Source organism: Mauremys reevesii, linkage group 15, assembly GCF_016161935.1.
Source record: "Mauremys reevesii isolate NIE-2019 linkage group 15, ASM1616193v1, whole genome shotgun sequence".
NCBI classification, from domain to species: domain Eukaryota; kingdom Metazoa; phylum Chordata; order Testudines; family Geoemydidae; genus Mauremys; species Mauremys reevesii.
In genome coordinates, this window is record NC_052637.1 from 43,233,865 (window position 1) to 43,252,768 (window position 18,904).

The window sequence follows — 18,904 nt, forward strand, 5'->3', positions numbered from 1 at the left end:
CATGCAGCCTGAAGTGTCCCTGTGATAACACACAGCGTCATGCTAAGGAAGACCCTACAGTAACATGCTGGTGTGTGCGGAATGGGGGTGGGGAGGGAGAGGAATAGGTTAGAGGCATTTTAGCTTCAGTGTGAACCTTTAAACACTGGTCATTTTTAAATGACTGTAAATTAGGCAAAGTGCCCAGTGTTAAATAAACTGTTTGCTTCTGAGTTTGCAGGGCTGTCAGGAATCCCATGTGGTGGTTGATGCTTTCACCTGAGTTTCAAAATTCCTAAGGCTAATAGTGAAGTGGAGAGTGAAATCATTTCTGTACACATTCTCAGCTCCCTTTTGGTGGAGTCTGGCATCTACTCTTGTGTGAGGTGCTCTCTGCTCAGACTGCCAGCGCTCTCCGTATTCACATGCCTACAGGGAGATCTTCAGTGCAGGAGCTGCCAAAAATAAGGATAGTTCTTTAAGGGACTTCATTTGGTGGTGGCAGCATTGGAAATAATTGTTTTTAACTAGTTCTCTTCTTCCTTTCCTCCCCTGTTCCTCATCCCCTGCCACTCCAACATTATTCCTGGGTTAGATGTCAGCGAATGTTGTCTCATCTTTCAAAGGGAACTGAGTCAGGACTCCTGGGTTCTGATCTGAGCTCTGCCCCCGACTTATTGTGTGGCCATGGGCAAGTTACTTAGCCTCCATTTCCTTGGCAATAAAGATGGGTTTATTATACCTCGCTTCATCCTAGGGGGTGAGCCACATTTGACTCTTCTATACAATGTGTTTTAGCCAAAGTTCTCAGTGTTGCTTTAACTGACGGTTAGGCCAGATCTGGGCTGTTGAGTTGTTACTGGATTTTGTGCTGTGTATTGTAACCAGGATTTTCTGTGCTTTGCCACAATAACTCCCAGTTAACAGCAGTTTCCCCTAGTAATGGATGGCAGCACTACTAGAAAATTTCCACATTTGTGATCAGCTGCAGTCACTGGAGTTTGCAAAGGAACTTGAAACTGGTTGTGGGGACAGTTGTTGGCCTCAGTTCTCCCACTGACATAAAAATGGAGTGGACATATCATGGAATTGTCTCCAGTGGATTGCATGGGTGGAATTAAAGGCAACAATTAGCTGTGCAATTAGAACTCAGTTACCAATTCTGCTGATGCATGAGCCGCAATATACTCCTGCTCACACTTCCATAGCTGTGTTTGCTGTGCAGGACAGGCAAAAATATCTAGTATTATATGTTAGCCACTGAAAGCAGCAGATCTGACTCTGATACACACACATCAGATTACATCTGTAAGAAGCTGCCATTTTTACACAGCCAGTTTTCATAGTAGAACTGTGCTGTAGCTTCGTTTTGGTGGTCCTAGACAGACATAAGTTCAGAGAGGAAACAAAACTCTTCTCTCAGACAGTCTAGGGGGAACACACAACACAAGGAAAAGGCTCCTCGGGAGTCCTGTTTGATGCAATTTTTACAGATTTGTTGCACATCCTGTTGTTAAGCCTCTTCCCTGGGATTTAATCAATACATTATTTGGTGAGCAGGGGGAGCTGCCTAGTGACTGAGGACAGCTGCTGGAGCTGGTGGTAACAGAGTGCACAGTGTTGCATCATGTTGTTTTGGCAGCTCACCTGAGAGGCTTGTTGCTGTTCAGGCCTCTGCAGAATAAAGCAAAAGCAAAAATTACAGGACAAATGAGCTGAAATGAATGAGAACTGGCAGAATCTCTGAAGTCTGCAGGGGACTGGGCTTCATCTTCCTGGATTGGCGCCCCAGCATCACTGCTACAGCAGAAGTGATTAAATTCTTTCTTACAATTGTGGGAACTGATCTCTGTATTCACACCCTCCTGCAACCTATTGCAGCATCTTGTGTCATGCTGTCTTCCCTTCTAAGGACGTAAGCCTTGGGGATGAGCCTGTGGGGAAGGGCAGCTGGCTGCCAAGCTTCCCCTGCTTTGGGCACTTCTCACTCCCCAGCATGTCACCCCCGAACTTGCTGTAGTTTTTAAGTAAAACCTCTGTCTGAAGAAGTAGCTCCATCCCCACTCAGGACCCCTGCAGAAATATCCAGAAGCTGTTGCTCCACTGAAATTACAGCCTTTTTGTTTTTCCCGTCCTTTGATTTGGGGACCTAGGTGTAAGAAACAGCTTGGAGAGCTGTTGAACAGAGTCAAGTGCTTGGAAGAGTTTGGCTAATAATAATACCTGCTCTTCTAGCATATTTCCTCCATAGGTCTCAGAACCCTTTAAAAAGGTCAGTCTCATTATCCCTGTTTTACAGATGGGAAACTGAGGGACGGGGAGGTGACATGACTTGCCACCAGTCACCCAGAAGGTGAGCGGCAGAGCTGGAAGTATAACCCAGATCTCCCAAGTCCCAGCCCAGTGTTCTAGCCACTAGGCAACACTGCCTCCCCACTGGCTAACCTGCAGCAGTTAGCAGGCTGTGTAGTCAGGTGGTTGTGCTCCAGGCAGTGACACCAAGAAGGTGGGACAAATCCAAGAGAGTAAAAAGCTAGAAGGCTCCATCTTGCCCTGTATCAATATTTAAACAGCAGGAGGATTAATGTGGGCAGGCCGTTCTTCACTTGGATTTGCTGCTGGATTTCTGCGGAAGAGAATAGATTGACAATTTCTAACTGAACATTGAGAGAGGGGGCGGGACTCTTAGCTTGAGACTTTAGTTGAGGAATATGCAGAAAGAGCAGGTGAGCTCCTAAGAAATACAGGTCCTGTGCACATGCCAAAAGCCTTAATAAAGCATCGGGCAAGAAGACGAGAATCCTGAGGAGATGCCAGCGGCCTGCCTGGCATGCTTTTCCGGAGATGTCAGCAGCTCGTTTAAAAATAGCTCTAACTCTTGCTTTGAAAGTTAACTTTGTCTCTTCACAATTAACGCACTTGCTTTGAATGAGCAGATTGTGTGGAGACCAGGTTTTCAGCCCCTTTGTGTTTTCCCTCTGCCATCTTTGTCCCAAAGACTCCGTTGAGAGGCAGTTCCCAAGGAGACACTTGACTCACCGAGGGCATCTCTGGAAACCAACCAGACTGTGCCCCAGCCTTTGGCTCTAAAGTTCCCTTGGCCTTGGCGGTTAGCCCTGATGGGTGGAGGGAATTCAAAGTGCCCATCGCCAGTGCCAGAGGGTCGAATGCACAAGCATGCTGGCGAGTTCTCGGGGGGATGTCGATCTGTTGTCCTGCACTATAATGCCTGCCTGCCTGCCCAGAGTTTGGCAGCAAATGCCAGCCTGTGCCTAAAATAATGAAAACTAGCGCTTTATTTTTAATGGCCCTTTTAAAAAACAAATACTGCCCCTGTAGGCTAGCTGTAGAAGTCAGCTTTGTGTGACCAGCAGATGGCAGCCTTTTCCCAGCACAGCTATGGGTGGCCAAAGCAAGGTGAACCGGCTTCTGCCTAAGACGTGCCCCAGAGGACGAGGATCTGCTCAGCTCCTCCCCACGCCTGCTTTTCTCATACACGGAAATGTAACCAGTAATGATCATTTGAGAAGCAAGAAAATGATGCGTGTCACTAGAGTGGGGCCAAGCAGGCGCCTGTCAGAATTAGGCTCCAGGTTTTAGCTACTTTCCAGCCTGCTGCTTACCTTTGTTCTCAGCAGCTGGAGGTACGTCATGTCCCACTGTCTGTGTAACCATCACTGCTGCTCACATCCACCTTCAAACTCATGCAGAAAGCTGGCCCTGCCTCTCCATCAGGAAGACACCTGCACACACCATCTCTTGGTGGATCAAAGAAAACCTTGCGTAAGGTGCCTAGCATGGTGCTGCTGCTGCAGAACCACATCTTGGGGGACGTGGCCTCTGACCTTTCCCCTTCTGAGAAACCAGGACTGAGAGATCTGGAGCATCTGGCTGCCTTCAGATCAAGGACAAGGGGAAAAAATTTGCTTCCTTTCTCTCCTGTAAGGCACAGTGGGAGGACACACATGACACATCTAAAGGTCCTGGCTTTTAGAAGTGTTAGATATGCATTTAGGTACCAGGGTGCATTTTGAATGAGTATCGTGTACTGGTCTTAAAGTGCAGCTCTTTCTCCTCACGTCTGATGTGCGGCACCTGCTGCTATTCCGGTCCTGAGTAGAAACCGCCACTTTGGCCAGACAGCGTTACGTGAACAAATGACCAAATTATTCAATTCCATAGTACAACTGAAATGTTGAGTCCCAGTATTTGTGTTCTAAAGCCCCATGTTCTCTGAGCGACAGGTGCCTTTCCCACATGTTTGGCATATCCTAGGAAGTGAGAACCACTTAAGGAGCTTTGCTTTTCCTGCATTGCCCGGGGGCAAAAGAGATGGTGGTTTCCTGTAAACATCTGAACAGGCTGTCACAGAGTGTGGGGGAGTCAAGTTCCTGCACCCCCGGCTACCTGTGATTCACCGTGACTCTCAGCCAGCCAGTAAAACAGAAGGTTTATTTAGGCGACAGGAACACAGTCCAAAACAATTCTTGCCGGTATAGACAACAGGACCCCCCTTTAGTTAGGTCCATCTGGGGGCCCCAGGGAGGCCACAGCCCCGTTGGGAAGCCCAAGCCCCATCGGGGCACCCCTCTCCATTTCCCAGCCAGCTCCAAACTGAAACTCCCTCCAGCCTCTCACTCAGCCTCCCCCCGGCTCCTCCCCCAGCCTTTGTGTCCCTTGTCCAGTTTCCCGGGCAGAGGTGTTACCTGGCCTCCAACCCCCTCCTGGGTTCTCAGGTTACATGCTCAGGTATCCTCCCTTCCCCAAAGGCAGTTCCAGCAAAACTCCCCTGCAACCTTCCCAGGTCAATACTCCCCACTCATTATTCAAAGAACACAGCAAGAACATTCCCACTTCCTCTCACAGGCTCAGGGAGATGTGCAGTTCTTCTGGACTCCAAGCCATTCACTCCATGGGTGCTTTCTTCAACAAACAGCTAGTCTGTAGGAGTCATAGGTGGTATCCCACTTTAGCTAATGAAACTTCAGGCTTGTCTACATACAGCTTTTGTGCTGCTATAACTATACTGGCTTAGAACCACATTGTCATTATGAGAATAAGTTATAAGCACTTGCATACTGCTATAACTTCATCCACACTAGGGAACTGCACCACTTTAACTGTATCTGTTTCTAAACTGATAGAGCAGTACAAAAACTGTGTGTAGAGTACCCCTTAATAAAGCAGATCCATGCTTGACAGCAAAAGGAGCAAAATTGGACCCCCTTGAGGGATCCAATGGGGCCATGTTCGCAGTTGCCCATAGGAGGAGGGGAAACCATGTGGTGCTATTGGATCCCACAAGGATGTGCTTTGAGAAGCCGAGCCTGCTAGGTGGGATTAGAGGAAAGGACAGCTGTACCAGCTTGTTGTAAGAGGCCTTACAATAAAATGAATTTTTCCAGGTAATTGGTGGCATTATGATTGTTTGTTAGTTGTGTTATGGTAACACCCAGAGACCCTAATCCAGACTGGAGATAAACTGGTCTTGCGGGTCCTCTGTCTTGTGAGGGAGGATTGCTTTACCTCAGTCAGAACAACAAGGGTTCTTTCTAAATGTACAGCTGCAGTGGTATGCAAAGGAATCTATGTAGCTATCACCTTGGCTAGTCCTTGCAATAATAACAATATTAAGCACTTACAATAGCCCTCCACAGCAACCTTTTAGTCAGCTGTTCTCTCCCCCCAGCCCTTTTTCTGCCACCTCGGAGAAACTTTTCCCCCTGGGAAGTCTCTAACATAGTTTTGTAATGGCAGTAAGATTCTCTCTGGGTGATGCTGGCTGTGCTAACTTCTGGGTAGCAGCAAGCAGCATAGAGCCTGGAGAGTTGGTCTGTCAGTAGAAAGTCCTTCTGAATTCCCATTTCATTGCTTGGAGCCAAGAATATAAGAACAAAGATAATCTTCGGGACTTTCAAGGGGCTGGGTTTTTGAAGGCTTGTTTGTAATTAGCATAATTAGTTGACAGTTTTATTTTTGCCTGGATGGAACTGTGGAAAAAAACCAACACCAGAATAATCCATTGATATATAAAAAAAAATAAAATCCGAAGAACACTCCCCTTTTCCAGGCTGCTGTGGGCTGAAAGGTAAACATTCTTCTTTGGGCTTTGCTGAGAAATCACTTTTTCCATCTCAGGAACTTTGTGTTACATTTTGATTAATTTATGAATGAGTTAAAGCCCTGGCCTGAGGTGCCCCTGCTCTGTATGAAATGTTGTCAAAATCTGTCATTCAGCTTTTGAAATACTTTCCTTTAAAACAAAGGTAAAGTTTACATCACTGAATGGCATAAATGATTTGTTATGTTTGGTTTTTCAGGTACTGTGTGTTTTTTATTCCTAAGCATCAAACTGTTAGCCCTGCCGCTGTTACCCACCATGGAGAAAGTCTTTGCTTTGGTTTTACCTAAGCAGGCTTCACCTGTTTATCAGTCTGATCTTTGGAAGAGATAACTTGTGTTTAAGAGTGTGTATGTGTATAATAAATTCTGCAATTTGATTGGATCCACTACAAACTCCTGATGGCTTTTCCTTCCCATTTAAATTCAAAACCATTAACTCAAGAATTGTCAATTTTTGCCTTCCTTTTGTTTATTGTATAGTAGCTAGGAGCCCTCTTGAAGATCACCCGGCTGGTCTCAGAATGCCCTGATTGCCAGCCCAAACCGCTCCGCTTCCCTCCAGGTCACTACTATTTCATCACGATAAGAATCAGTAGGCAACAAAGCCTCCAGTGTAGTTAGCCCTCTTGCTCAACTGTTTCTATTGAGCTCGGGCAGGAAAGGAGCACCCCTGTACTGCTGTGGAGGGAGCTGCTTTCTCAGCCTTGCAGATTTGCTTTTACATAAAAAGATTCTGGGTGAGAAAGCACTGGCTGCAATGTGTGTTCTCCCAAGCTCTGGGCATTCTGGGTGTTCAGAGAGGAAAAGCTGCTGGAGAGAAACATGCACTTAGACCAAACCAAACTGTTTGATCTTTGCTCCTCAGGAACAAACATATTGTGCTGATCAAAAGGCAGAGTGGCACAGTCAGGTTTCCTTTAGTCCTTTTTGCTGCACAGCACTAACATGCTGTCATGCTTGTGTTCATGGTGTTTAACACTAAGGCAAAACCCCATCCCTGATCTTACTGCTAGGCTTTGTCTACACTACATGGCTGTGTCGCTAAAAGTCAGGCAGTGTAGCCGCTGTTTGTTGGCACTTTTGCTGACAAAATACTTCCACCCCCAACGAGTGGCGTTTGTGTCATGGAGAGGAGAGCGCTCCTGCCGACAACACGCTGTTCACACTGACACTTGCCATTGTCCTTTGCGGGTCAGGGAGGGTTTAGCACCTCTGAATGACAAACCTTTTGTCGCTCAATTGCCAGTGTAGACCTAGCCTAGAGGAAAGGGAAGGGAGACTGTAAAAGCTGCTGCCTTCTCCTGTGGTCTGCAGATGAAGTGATCGCCACTTACACAAGTGCTAGTTGCAAGGCATCATTCTCCATTTTTCTTCCTGTTTAGTGAGGAGCAGATGCCAATGAAGTCAAAATACAAACAGCTCATGTTAATAATAACACAGCTTTTTAAAGTGTTGTTGAATCCACTCCCTAGCACTGAGTTTCAATGGGTAAAATTATTTTTCATAATCATTTATTTTCCCTTTACGCTGCGCTAAGCAAAGCCCGTTTGTCAGTAGTGTAGTGCTCCAACTTGGTCTCTGATGACCTCTGCAGCTGTGATTGGCAGCCTCTCTTGTCAGGAAAGAACTTACGCTTGTAAGCTAGGCCTGAGCAGAACAAATGCCATAGGACAGCTTCAGCTCCCTCGAGGACACAGGCTAAAAAGGTGAAAGAAGTGCAATTACAGGAGGTTTCCAGCACAGAAAGTTAATTAGCTACTAAATAGCATTTAGCGCAGTTCAGTGTGGGGAAATTTATGTTTCGAAAGCAAACAGATCAATGGAAAGCTTATGGAACAAGGTTTCAGAAAATCCATGTTGGCATTTGAGCACTTTGCTGTGATGTCTTATGAAGTCTCTCTACCAAAGACAATGCGGATTTACCTAGTGAGTGAGAGACTGACAGTCTGCTGTTTCCCCACATGCGTGTCCTTGTGTGTCTATGTATGTTTATTTTGACATAAAGTTAAGAAATCGCAGTAAATAAAATATTTTAACCATTTGCAGAGATCAGTGTGAACTGAATCTGCACAAGTGTTTTAAGATTATGCAAAGCTTTTTGGATCTGTTGCAGATCTTATCAGCCTAAGGATGACCTTAGTGCAGGTTTTAACCTAGTTACTACTCCCTGCCAAGCAGGACTGAATGAATTTTAAAAAAATTGTGGAGACACCATCTTGTGGCGCTGTTTCAGTGAGAGAGTTTTGTGACAGTTGTTTTAGCATTCCCAGAACAGTGTGCCCATCAGAGTTCTGGAGTCCTTCCTCTGAGTACTGTTCCCAACAAGCAAAAGTATGAAGTCAGGTCTGTTTCATTTCTGATTACTAATCTGTCCCCACTGCATATCTTGCATTTATAATTTCATTAATGATTTTCACCAACTTGCCACTGTATCATTCATAAAAGACACGTTTTATCAGAAAAATTGCTCTTGGGTTCCCATTTTACCTGGGCTTGAGAGTTACTTACTACAGCCAGTCTTTGGAAGTTGGTTCAGGATGTCGTAGGGCTATTACTAGTAGCTGGCTGATTTGCAACTATATGTACCATAGACACTGCAGCCAGTGATACTGCCACGAGATTCTTCACCTCATTAGAAGGACCTAGAGAGCAGGCTGGGAAGGGAGAGGGGAGCCGGGAGACAGAGCCACCAGACACCTTGGTGGGAATTGGGGCTCTTGGTGGAGGTGGTTTTACTCAGACCTGCCACCAGACACTCATCTGTCATGATACTCCCCTCATGTTTGGAGCTGACACTCCACAAGGAAAGTTTCAGGCTAGAGGGGTGGGGATGGGTTGGACACCTACAAGAAACCAGCCATCCAGAGACTGGTCGTAACAAGAGAATAGATTGGAATCCAGTGGAGCATTGTGTCAGCCTCTGTAACCACACAATCATATTACTGTAACCTCTGTCACCCTTCCCTCTCTGTTACGCTTGTTACACCTTCAAGTTAGCCCCTGCCTCAAAGAGCTTATGAACTGTGTGTTTGTGCAAGGCCTTGCACAGTGGGGCCCTGATCCTGGTTAGGAACTTCGGGTGTTAGCACAACAGAAATAAATCTGTCTTTTTATCACACTGTGCTGTCGGTGTCTGAGTGTTTTACAGGACGGTGAGTAGTGGTATGTTCTGCTGACATCATGTGCCCAAAACTAGCTCACGCATAGCTTTGGACTGGGTGGTTGCCTTGCATAGTCTCTCTGTAAGGGTTTTTGACACAGAAATGAGTGGAATGTGTATGCAGTTAATCACTAATTACTCAAGAGAAAATACTTGTGGCAGTGCATCACCACCTGGTATTTCTAACTAACAAGAAGGAGGCTTGTTTTGAGGCAAAGGAGCAAAGAGACTCAAGGAAGGAGAAGAAGCTTAAGTGAAATCACGAATGTGTCTGTTCCAATGGGTTTCCTAGGTTTTGCGAATGCTGCTGCAAAAGTGTTTGGTTTTTCTCCAAGTCGCTTACATCTCAGGGACCATAGCGCTGGTTGTGACTTGTTTTGACTGCAGTGTGTTGCAAATCAAGTGTCTCTCTATAATTATTGGATCCTATAAGCTAGTATCTCCCTGGAATGTTTCTTCAGCTACTTGCTTGTGCTGTTCTTGAAGAGGGCAGTCTGGTGCAAGGCTCATACCTAACAAATCTGGAAATTCTCTACTGACGTCCATGGCTTTTGTGGGGTAGTTATAGATGACTCCCAAAAACCAAGCTAAACTAACACTTACTGTACCTCTAATATTCAGTCACTGCAAAGGAAAAAAGCAGTCTGAGCATTAGATCACTGTTAAAATTATGTTACAAAGCTGAGACGTCTTTTCAGATGCATTCATCACTGGGATGTACAAAGGGGACAGCATTTATGCTTCTAAACAAAAACCATGGAATTGTTTTTTCTCAATTACTAGTCATGTATAATCTGAATCGTTGTTGAATATTTTTGGTATTTTTTATACAGTACTTCATCTGTCCTGTCATGTCTATTAATGTGTGCATTTCCCAGCTCCTCTGTTCTCTCTTCGTAGAAGGGGGCCGTGTGTGAGTATGTCTCCTCATTACAGTTCGTATTCTAAAACAGTACAAACATTTCAGAGTCTCTCTTGACTGCACACTTTTGCTGCATGTTGAGGCTCTAAGTCAGGGGTCGGCAACCTTTCCGAAGTGCTGTGCCGAGTCTTCATTTATTCACTCTAATTTAAGGTTTTGCGTGCTGGTAATACATTTTAATGTTTTTTAGAAGGTCTCTTTCTATAAGTCTATAATATATAACTAAACTATTGTTGTATGTAAAGTAAATAAGGTTTTTAAAATGTCTAAGAAGCTTCATTTAAAATTAAATTAGAATGCAGAGCCCCCGGACCGGTGGCCAGGACCTGGGCAATGTAAGTGCCACTGAAAATCAGCTTGCGTGCCGCCTTCAGCACACGTGCCATAGGTTGCCTACCCCTGCTCTAAGTTGTTGCTCGTTTCGTTTTTGTAGTCCAGAGGTGGTAAATCCACACATGCTCTCTGCTTCAGGTCTCCTTTACTGAAGTTGGTTGCATGTTCAAAGTTGTTTCCAGCTGAAATGCCTTCTAAAAACCAGTGACTAATTGCTATTTGTAAACACTGTCTCTCAGAAACAGTGCCAGAAAATGTGGTGGTGCCAATAGCTATATTTGCAACGAAGGTCTCCAGGTGCTAAGTTTGGGAGCAGTTAATTGGATCTCTGTCACAGCAGGTTTTGAATAGTACAGGTAACTGCAATTGGCAGTGCCATGCTTTTTGTATGTGACTTGTGACGTTTCTCCAGTTTAGGAGCAAACGGGATGCCCAGTACGAATAGTAAATGCTGCATCTCCGCATTGGAGTACTAAGCGTTGATCCTTTGATACCGATGGGTTTGAATGTTGGGGGTTGTTGCTTCTGCAATAAGAAAGCCACACTGGAAAGTGTCTTCATAGTAGCAGGTTCCATCTTCTTGTCTTACTGACCAGTTAATCTTTGCAAGGGTTTCAGACCACATGGTAAGCTCTGCTTAGTTTTTAAACTGCTTTGTCTCATTTCTTCCAGGAAAAGCCTATGTAATCAGCTGTGGCTTTAACTGAGTTGCTTCATAAACACCAGCTGCTTGTTGCAGGCACTCCAGTGCAGGGTGCCTTATGCCAGGACTTCTTTGCATTAATGTGTGGTATTGTGTTTCTGGGAAGCAGTCCATGCCACAGATATATAACATAAAATAACACCAAATACTATTAAATCAGGGAAAGCTGCTTGCAGCAAAGGTGACTGTCTCTACTTTTAAGGTAACACTGGAAGGAGCCAGATGCCTTTCTCAGGAACAGTGCTAGCTCCTGAAAAGTGACTTCTTTCAGGGTTGGTGCATTTGTCCTATTTACTTCAGTGAAGACATGTTATCTCTGCTCACATTATGATATTGCCGCGTCTTGTCCTAAGATTGCAAAACCCCAGATTGGGACAGATGTTACTTTTGTTTGGAACCCTCTCTCCAAGAGTATTGAGCTGCAGAACATACATGAACTAAGTAGGAAAGCTCACTTGTCTGGCTAAGATAGAACAGGTTTTATTCTGTAGCCTTATTTAAATACAAGACGAGCGAAGAAGCTGTGGATTTATTTCCCGTGTGTGGGCACTGAGGTTTCGAGCCATACAGTTGAACCAGGCTGCTCATTAGGACTCTGTTCAAAATTTAACCCACAACTAACTGAGATGTCCAAAGACCTGTGCATTGGAATGCAGCGACCTGAACCATTGGTGGTTGGTTGTCTGATGGCCCCTGTGTAAGGAGCAGTGGAGCTGAGCTTGGGAAGCTGACTGATGGGATGTACTGCAGAGGCATGCTGAGTGTGTGATTTTTTCAGCGTTCAGCGCCTACATTGTTAGATAAGCGGATTAGAAAACATTGCATTAAGTGGCATGGCAGGGGGCTGGCTTTATACCTGCCACTTGCCTTGTTTTGCAAACCATGATTTCACAGTGGAACCCATTCAGGGCTCCCTCAAAGACTGTTCAGATGTATTGGCCTTTTTAAGAGCCAAGGGGTCACAGCTTCAGATTCACTTAATTCCCAGAGCAGTGATGTTTTTCTTTGGGGCTGGGCTTGGTTGGGGGTGGGGGATAGTTAATCTAAACCCAGGCTATCCTTTAGGCCAAATATATTGTTGCCCCAGCTAGCCTCTTAGCTTGTGAGAAAGCATAGTGTGACTCGCTTTCTCCACTAGGTATTGGGTTCAAGGGCTTCACTAGCCACTTCACTAGCCAAAGATTCAAGCATGGATGTGGAAACCATTTTCCAAAGTCTGCATGCATGAAACTAGGCTTGGGGGGCCCCTTGTACATCACTGCCCCAGACTTGTATGCATTTGTTACTTTTATTTTCCTTCATCATTCTGGCTACAGAGAAAACATAACAAATGAGGTCTCCAGTCAGTGATGCCTTCTCAGTGTGCCCACAGATCCTGTCCCAGTCAGGGCCCTGAGCAGCTGGACACTGAGGAATTCTCTAGGGCTGTGGGGCAAAATGTCCTTCCCCCTCATCCCTTATCCACTCTATGCTAGTGCAGCTGCTGCAGTTGCCTGCCAAGCATCTGTGCCCCTGTTACCCGGGATGGAAAAACAGGGGAGCCATCAGCCGCCATGCACAGTGGTATGAGGGGCGCTTGCAGATCTGAGTTCCATGACACATGGTGGGGAGGGGCGAAAAGTGCCCCTGGATTGGCTCTACAAACTGCCCCTATCATGCTACGATAGACATCTGCTTCTCCGCAGAGAACGGGCAGGGTTTCCCTCCGAGGGGTTTGAACTGCCTCCAGCTCAAAAGGTTAAGCCTCTATCTTAATTTTGCCATTCAATACTGCTGTATTCCTGGGAGACATGGACAGTCTCCACCATCTTCCAAAGCCTACATGCTCTTTGAGTGCTGGCTGTAAGTAGGGTGGCTCTCCTGGGAGTGGTCTTCTGGATGATGCATTTTAAAATCCATTCTGTTTGGAGTAACACTTAGTGATTTCTCAGAACTGCATAGTGTTCTCACTTCGTAGCTCTGTTAGCAAAAGCAAGTTGTGTGCCAGGAGAGACTGAAGTTACTGTCAAGTGATTGCAGAACTTAGATCTCTGGTTAACATCCTCTCTGTTGTGTAGGGAGACATGTGACAATCACATGACCTGCTCAAACAGCTCCACTTCCAGCCTTGACACCAGTGCCCAATTCCAGGAGAATAACAGGCAAGCTCAGAACACCAGATGGGATGAACAGCAGAAGGTGTTTGCCCTAGAGCAGATCTGTGGGGTCTTCAGAGTGGACCTTGGACAAATGAGGTCCCTTCGCCTTTTCTTTAGGTAAGAAATGTAGTTCTAGATCTTCTATCCTTGTTGTTGCCTCCGCCCGTCACAGTGACACGTGTGTGTGTGTGTGACTTGTCAGGGTAGTGGGAGCTAGGTTGTCTGGAGACCAATTGTTTCAGAAAGTTTCTTCTGGAGTCTTTCTCCAGCAGTGTTCTCCATCTGAATCCAAGTGGCAGCCTGCTGAACTAGCTTCCCTCCATGCAGAATCCTTTCTGGCCCTTTAGGAAATCTTTGAAGGTGCCCAGTGCTGGTCGTACCTGTCTACAGAAGATCAAGAATAGCTTGAGAGTGAGGGAACAGCTGTCTCTTCAGCACCTCCCCTCCCGCATCTCCTCTGTGCTCTCACTTCCCTTCCCTCTTCTACATGGCTTTCCTCTCCCCAAGCCCTTTGTGTTGGACCCTCAAAGGGTGTCATTTGCAAGAGTTCCCCCATCCCTAGGAACCAGCTCTGTGCATACTATCCGAGTGTTGCTAGACTGGGTTCTGTCCCCTAGCACCTGGCAGGAATTTAGTTCCTTTATGTAGTCAAAGTGTTTTGAACTGGAACAGGAAGGGTTGGGAGCAATGCTACCGCGTGTAGACAGAGTCACTCTTTAAGGGGCGACGGCACAGAACATCCCCTGCTGTCACTGGGGCCACATGAAACCTCATTCCCTATGCTGCAGAAACATTGTGCCTCCGTCAGCAAGAGGCAACTGGGTGTGTTTGTTCTTCTCTCTCATTTCTCTGTGTTGTTTTCTAGTCTAGCCTGCTGTCCACCCTCACCCCAAGTTCTCCATGGGCATAAAACCAGCTCTTAAATGTGCATTGTTCTCCCCCCTTTGATTGCCCTTCAGCGATGAGGCATGCACCAGTGGGCAGTTGGTTGTTGCTAGCAGGGAGAGTCAATACAAGATCTTCCACTTTCACCATGGTGGCCTGGATAAACTGTCTGAGGTGTTTCAGCAATGGAAATACTGCACGGAGACCCATCTCAAAGACCAGGTAACTGAGCAAAGCCTAGTGAGGCAGAGATGTCCCAAAAGATGGAGGGTCTATCTGTGAGACCTCCATTTTCAGGCAGGGGTGGGCTAGGGCAGATTAAAGTGGTGTATTAATGCAACAAACCCATTGTTGTTTTCTGGCGTACTTGGACAATTTTAGGAGATGAAAGGGGGAGGGATAGCTCAGTGGTTTGAGCACTGGCCTGCTAAACCCAGGGTTATGAGTTCAGTCCTTGAGGGGGCCACTTAGGGATCTGGGGCAAAATCAGTACTTGGTCCTGCTAGTGAAGGCAGGGGCTGGACTTGATGACCTTTCGGAGTCCCTTCCAGTTCTATGAGATAGGTATATCTCAATTATTATTTATTATTTAAAAAGTGCAGACCAAATGGCCACTCTCTGATGCACCTGTCTGTTCTCTCACATTCCTGCTACTCCTGTGGAGAGGGGGAATGATTATCCAAAAGGCTTGCTTAGGTGTCTGCTTTGCTAGAGGCCATAGCTAGAGGGGCTGGTGGTGTTAGGCCGCTAGATGGCTGAGAAATCAGCAGTATTCGATCGGCAGTTCGTGCATCTCCCATCCATTTTGTGAAGCCTGGCACGCTGAATTTGAAAATAATGTTTTGACAAGTCACCTTGCCATATTTTGCTCAATCTACATACAAATGTGATAAGAGCTCTTTAATTATCCGTTTAAGATAGTGTATGTGCTTATTAGAAAGTGATTTTTAAATTCCTTCCTTCTCACTGAGCCCCCTGCTGCTTTCCTTATTACAGTAGCATGGGCTCACTTTTGCAGTGAGCAACCTTTGATTTTTAAATTAAATGTCAGCTGCAGTTTCGCACTGGGATCATGAGTGCCCTTAGCGAGAGCCTGGCAGTGCAGCTCTGGCTTGCCTAACAGCAGTCCTTTGTCTGGCCAATCATATGTAATTTATCGCAGCCATTCCTGGCAGAGTGAAGTTTTGCTGTAAGCAGCATTAATTCGGGATATGGTTGGGGGAGGAGTGGAAAGAAACTGATTTTCTAAGGGAAGCTGTTTTGTGGCGCTCTGATTTTTAATGGCTCCAATTACTCTTGCTGTTTTAATGGCTGGTGTTCTACAGAAACCTTCCCCTCCCTCCTGAACGTTGGGCCTTGGCTCTTGATCCTAAGGGAGCTGTGCTAACTGGGTCTCCTGCTTTAAAAGCAGTTGGTTTAGGATCTTTGCTGCTGTTCTGTCTCCCATTCAGCAGCTTACTGATGAGAAGACATGCATGCAGTTCTCAATCCGCCGCCCCAAGCTGCCGTCCTCCGAGACACATCCAGAGGAGAACACGTACAAGCGTCTCGATGTCACTGCCTGGCTCAATCACCTGAATGAATCTGGACAGGTGGAAGAGGAGTACAAGCTGCGCAAGGTGGGGGCTTGCTCTTTTCTTCGAGGAAAAGGCCCAGGTAGAAGCTGAAGCAGTTTGCTTCGTGCTGTGGCAGGCGCTGGTTGTCTTTATACTATGAGACTATTATTTATGGTGCTTGGTTGGAGATCTCGCTGGGACTGCAATCAGGTCAGCTTGAGGCAAAATAATGGAACATCTTTCTGAGCAGAGGGGGTTTGCTGTCCTGCCTCTGCCTTCTGCCTGCTGGAATAAGTGGACTAGTGTCCAATCCCAGACATGCTTGTACAATGCAGTGTGAACAAACCAAAGAGAGCAATCAAGGCCCCTGTGTAAAGGGTTTGGGGGAGTACTGTGTCCAACTCCTTAGAGAAAAGTGTGCAGAGAAATGCAGTATCTCCAGGATTGGGGATTAAGCCATGACATGAGAGCGACACGTTAATCGTAGAGCTGCTCCAGGGGTGGGGTATTGACATTGAAATGAGCCCGATTTGTGTCTCGTATGGGAATAGAAGGCCAATGCTTTCCCTCTAAACATGTGCAAATTGCAGGAGTTTGAATCAAGGCATCACTTGTCTGGCAGCTTTGCTGCTCTCTCCTCAGTGCGAGGGCTGGTGGTTTCTCGACGCAGTATTTGGAAATCTAAAAAGTGTATTTGTTGCCACTTTTGCACCTTCCTCCAGGCCATTTTCTTTGGCGGGATTGATGTGTCTATCCGAGGTGAGGTCTGGCCCTTCATGCTGCGGTACTACAGCCACGAGTCCACGTCGGAGGAGAGGGAGGCGCTGAGGGTTCAGAAGAGGAGGGAATACTTTGAGATCCAGCAGAAGAGGTGACCAGGGAGAGGCCCCACCTTACTCTCCTCATCTCATCTCTCTGATCCTGATAAAAAATGTACCAATACTGAATGACATCCCTGCCCTGCTAGGGAGGCATGACTAAGAGTGATGGGTAAAGGGAACTTCTCTGCCATGGTTCACTTTCTGAGCACATGGAGCTGGTGCCATCTCGTTTGTGTCAGGTCATTCGAATTCTTTGACACAAGCTTGCCCAAAGTGGCAGTTGTAATTGCCTGGGCATTGCTCAGATGAGCAGCTGCTCCAGGCAGACTTGGCAGTGGTGAGAGATGTCTGGAGAGGGAGGGTCTGGTCTCTGCCCCCAATGTAATGCCCAGAGTCTTTCCAGATTGGGCCCTTCGTTCCTTGTTCACTTGTGGCTGTCCGGTGCACTCAGTCGCTGCTTAATTTTCAGGCTTTCGATGACTCCAGATGAACACAAAGAGTTTTGGTGTAATGTGCAGTTCACGGTTGACAAAGACGTGGTGAGGACTGACCGCAGCAACCAGTTCTTCCGCGGCGAGGACAACCCAAATGTGGAAACCATGAGGTGATGCTGCTTTAAGCTGGACAATATCTTTCCCCAGCACTCTAAGCAAGGAATCCTACTGAATATAGGGAAAACTCTGTAAGGAGCTCAGTAGCCTAGGGGGAGCAGCTTCGAAGCACCTGCCTTGGGAGTGCTAAGGGATATCATGCGTAGGGCAACCTACCTCCAGTAATGCACATGGGGCCCCATTCGGCCCCGTCCCTGCTTCCCCTCCCCTCCCCACCTCTTTCTGGCTTTCTTGGTTTCTCTGTCATTTGGACAGAGAAACCAAGAGGTGGGAGCTGAAAGGTGAAGGCAGCCTGGGAATTGAGTTGCTGCTGCTGGAGTGTGACAGGAGATTGGATTTTTGTGGGTGGCAGGTTGTGTGCAGTGCCCAGCTTCTCACTGACAAGGTGGAAGGCCGAGCACTCTAGTACCTGAGCATGGGCATGTGGCCCTGTGTATGCCACCCCTGAACACAGTGGAACTGAGCATCGCAGATGGGCATGGGGGCACCCTTGCCCCCCGGGTTCCTCTGTTCTTTACCACTTCAGCTCCTGTTCTGACCACCTCTCTCACACATTGTTGCTCCACACGTATGCTCTCATGTACTCCCAGTCTCTGTCACCCCACAGCTGCGTGGGGCAAGGGGTCTCTGTCTGCTGGAGTTTTCTCGGAGCCAGGCCAGGAGTGCTTTCACAGCTGAGCCACTTCATGTTGCTTTCCCCATCCTGAATGCACCTCTCCTCTGTTCCGCCTTTCTAATGTCACCAGCCCCCAGCTTGGGAAATGGGGGTCATTTCTGATCTCCGATTACTGTGTGCCATTCAGAATCCCTGTCCGCTAACCAGAGACCTCTTCTGAACCAGCCCAAGATAACCTAATCCCCTAGGTCTGTGCCCTAGACATGGTGCTTTCACTAGAATAGCACCCCCCCGGACACCATTAGATGCGTCTGTATGGGATGCCATGTCTTCTAGCGCTGCTAAGGTCACTTGTTTTCCAGATTCCAGTTGTGTCCTTAAACGGCAAGAGATTCATTGATCTTTTATATCTTGTCTGACTCCATTTGTGGGGTGGGGGGTAGATAGGGGAGGGTGACGGAGGTCAGCTGTGACTGGCACCCCCTGGATCTCACCCTTTCCTATTGAATGTCTCCTCTAGGAGAATCTTGCTGAACTATGCAGTGTATAACCCTACCATTGGCTACTCCCAGGGGATGTCCGACCTGGTTGCCCCCATTCTGGCAGAGGTCCTGGATGAGTCAGACACTTTCTGGTGCTTCGTGGGTTTGATGCAGAACACTATCTTCATCAGTTCTCCCCGGGATGAAGATATGGAGAAACAACTGGTGAGCTCTGAGCAGTGGGCTCTTTGTTCCCTTCCTGAACGTCCTCCGAGCCGCCTCAAAAAATACCATAAAACAAATACACAAAGCCCATTAGCTAGGCAGCTACTGTGGCTCCCAGCATGCCAAGCTATATTCCAGGGAGAGTAAATGCACAGAGGGTAACAGGCACCCTGGGTGAACTGAGCTGAGTTAGTGGCAACTATTAACAGGACGTTGTCAGCTAAAAAACAGTTTTAAAATCCCAGATTCCCTGTAAACCATAAATGGTTCTTAATTTATCTTTTACACTCTAACATACTCTGCTGTGGGGCTACTGGTCGCTTACACTTTGCACTTCACTCAGCTTGGAC

General features: G+C 46.8%; 1 protein-coding gene across 8 annotated transcripts in view; it reads left to right on the top strand.

Moving 5' to 3' along the window:
• Positions 1-18,904, top strand: part of TBC1D16 (TBC1 domain family member 16) — a 42,716-nt gene that overhangs the window by 19,723 nt on the left and 4,089 nt on the right. For 7 of the 8 annotated variants that reach the window (XM_039501957.1, XM_039501962.1, XM_039501958.1 and 4 more), the window contains 6 exons: positions 13,278-13,475; positions 14,318-14,465; positions 15,695-15,862; positions 16,522-16,670; positions 17,090-17,224; positions 18,368-18,554. In XM_039501957.1, the coding sequence (XP_039357891.1) occupies positions 13,278-13,475; positions 14,318-14,465; positions 15,695-15,862; positions 16,522-16,670; positions 17,090-17,224; positions 18,368-18,554 (985 nt within the window). The remainder of the gene's footprint in view (positions 1-13,277; positions 13,476-14,317; positions 14,466-15,694; positions 15,863-16,521; positions 16,671-17,089; positions 17,225-18,367; positions 18,555-18,904) is intronic. The other variant, XM_039501964.1, reaches the window with a different exon arrangement.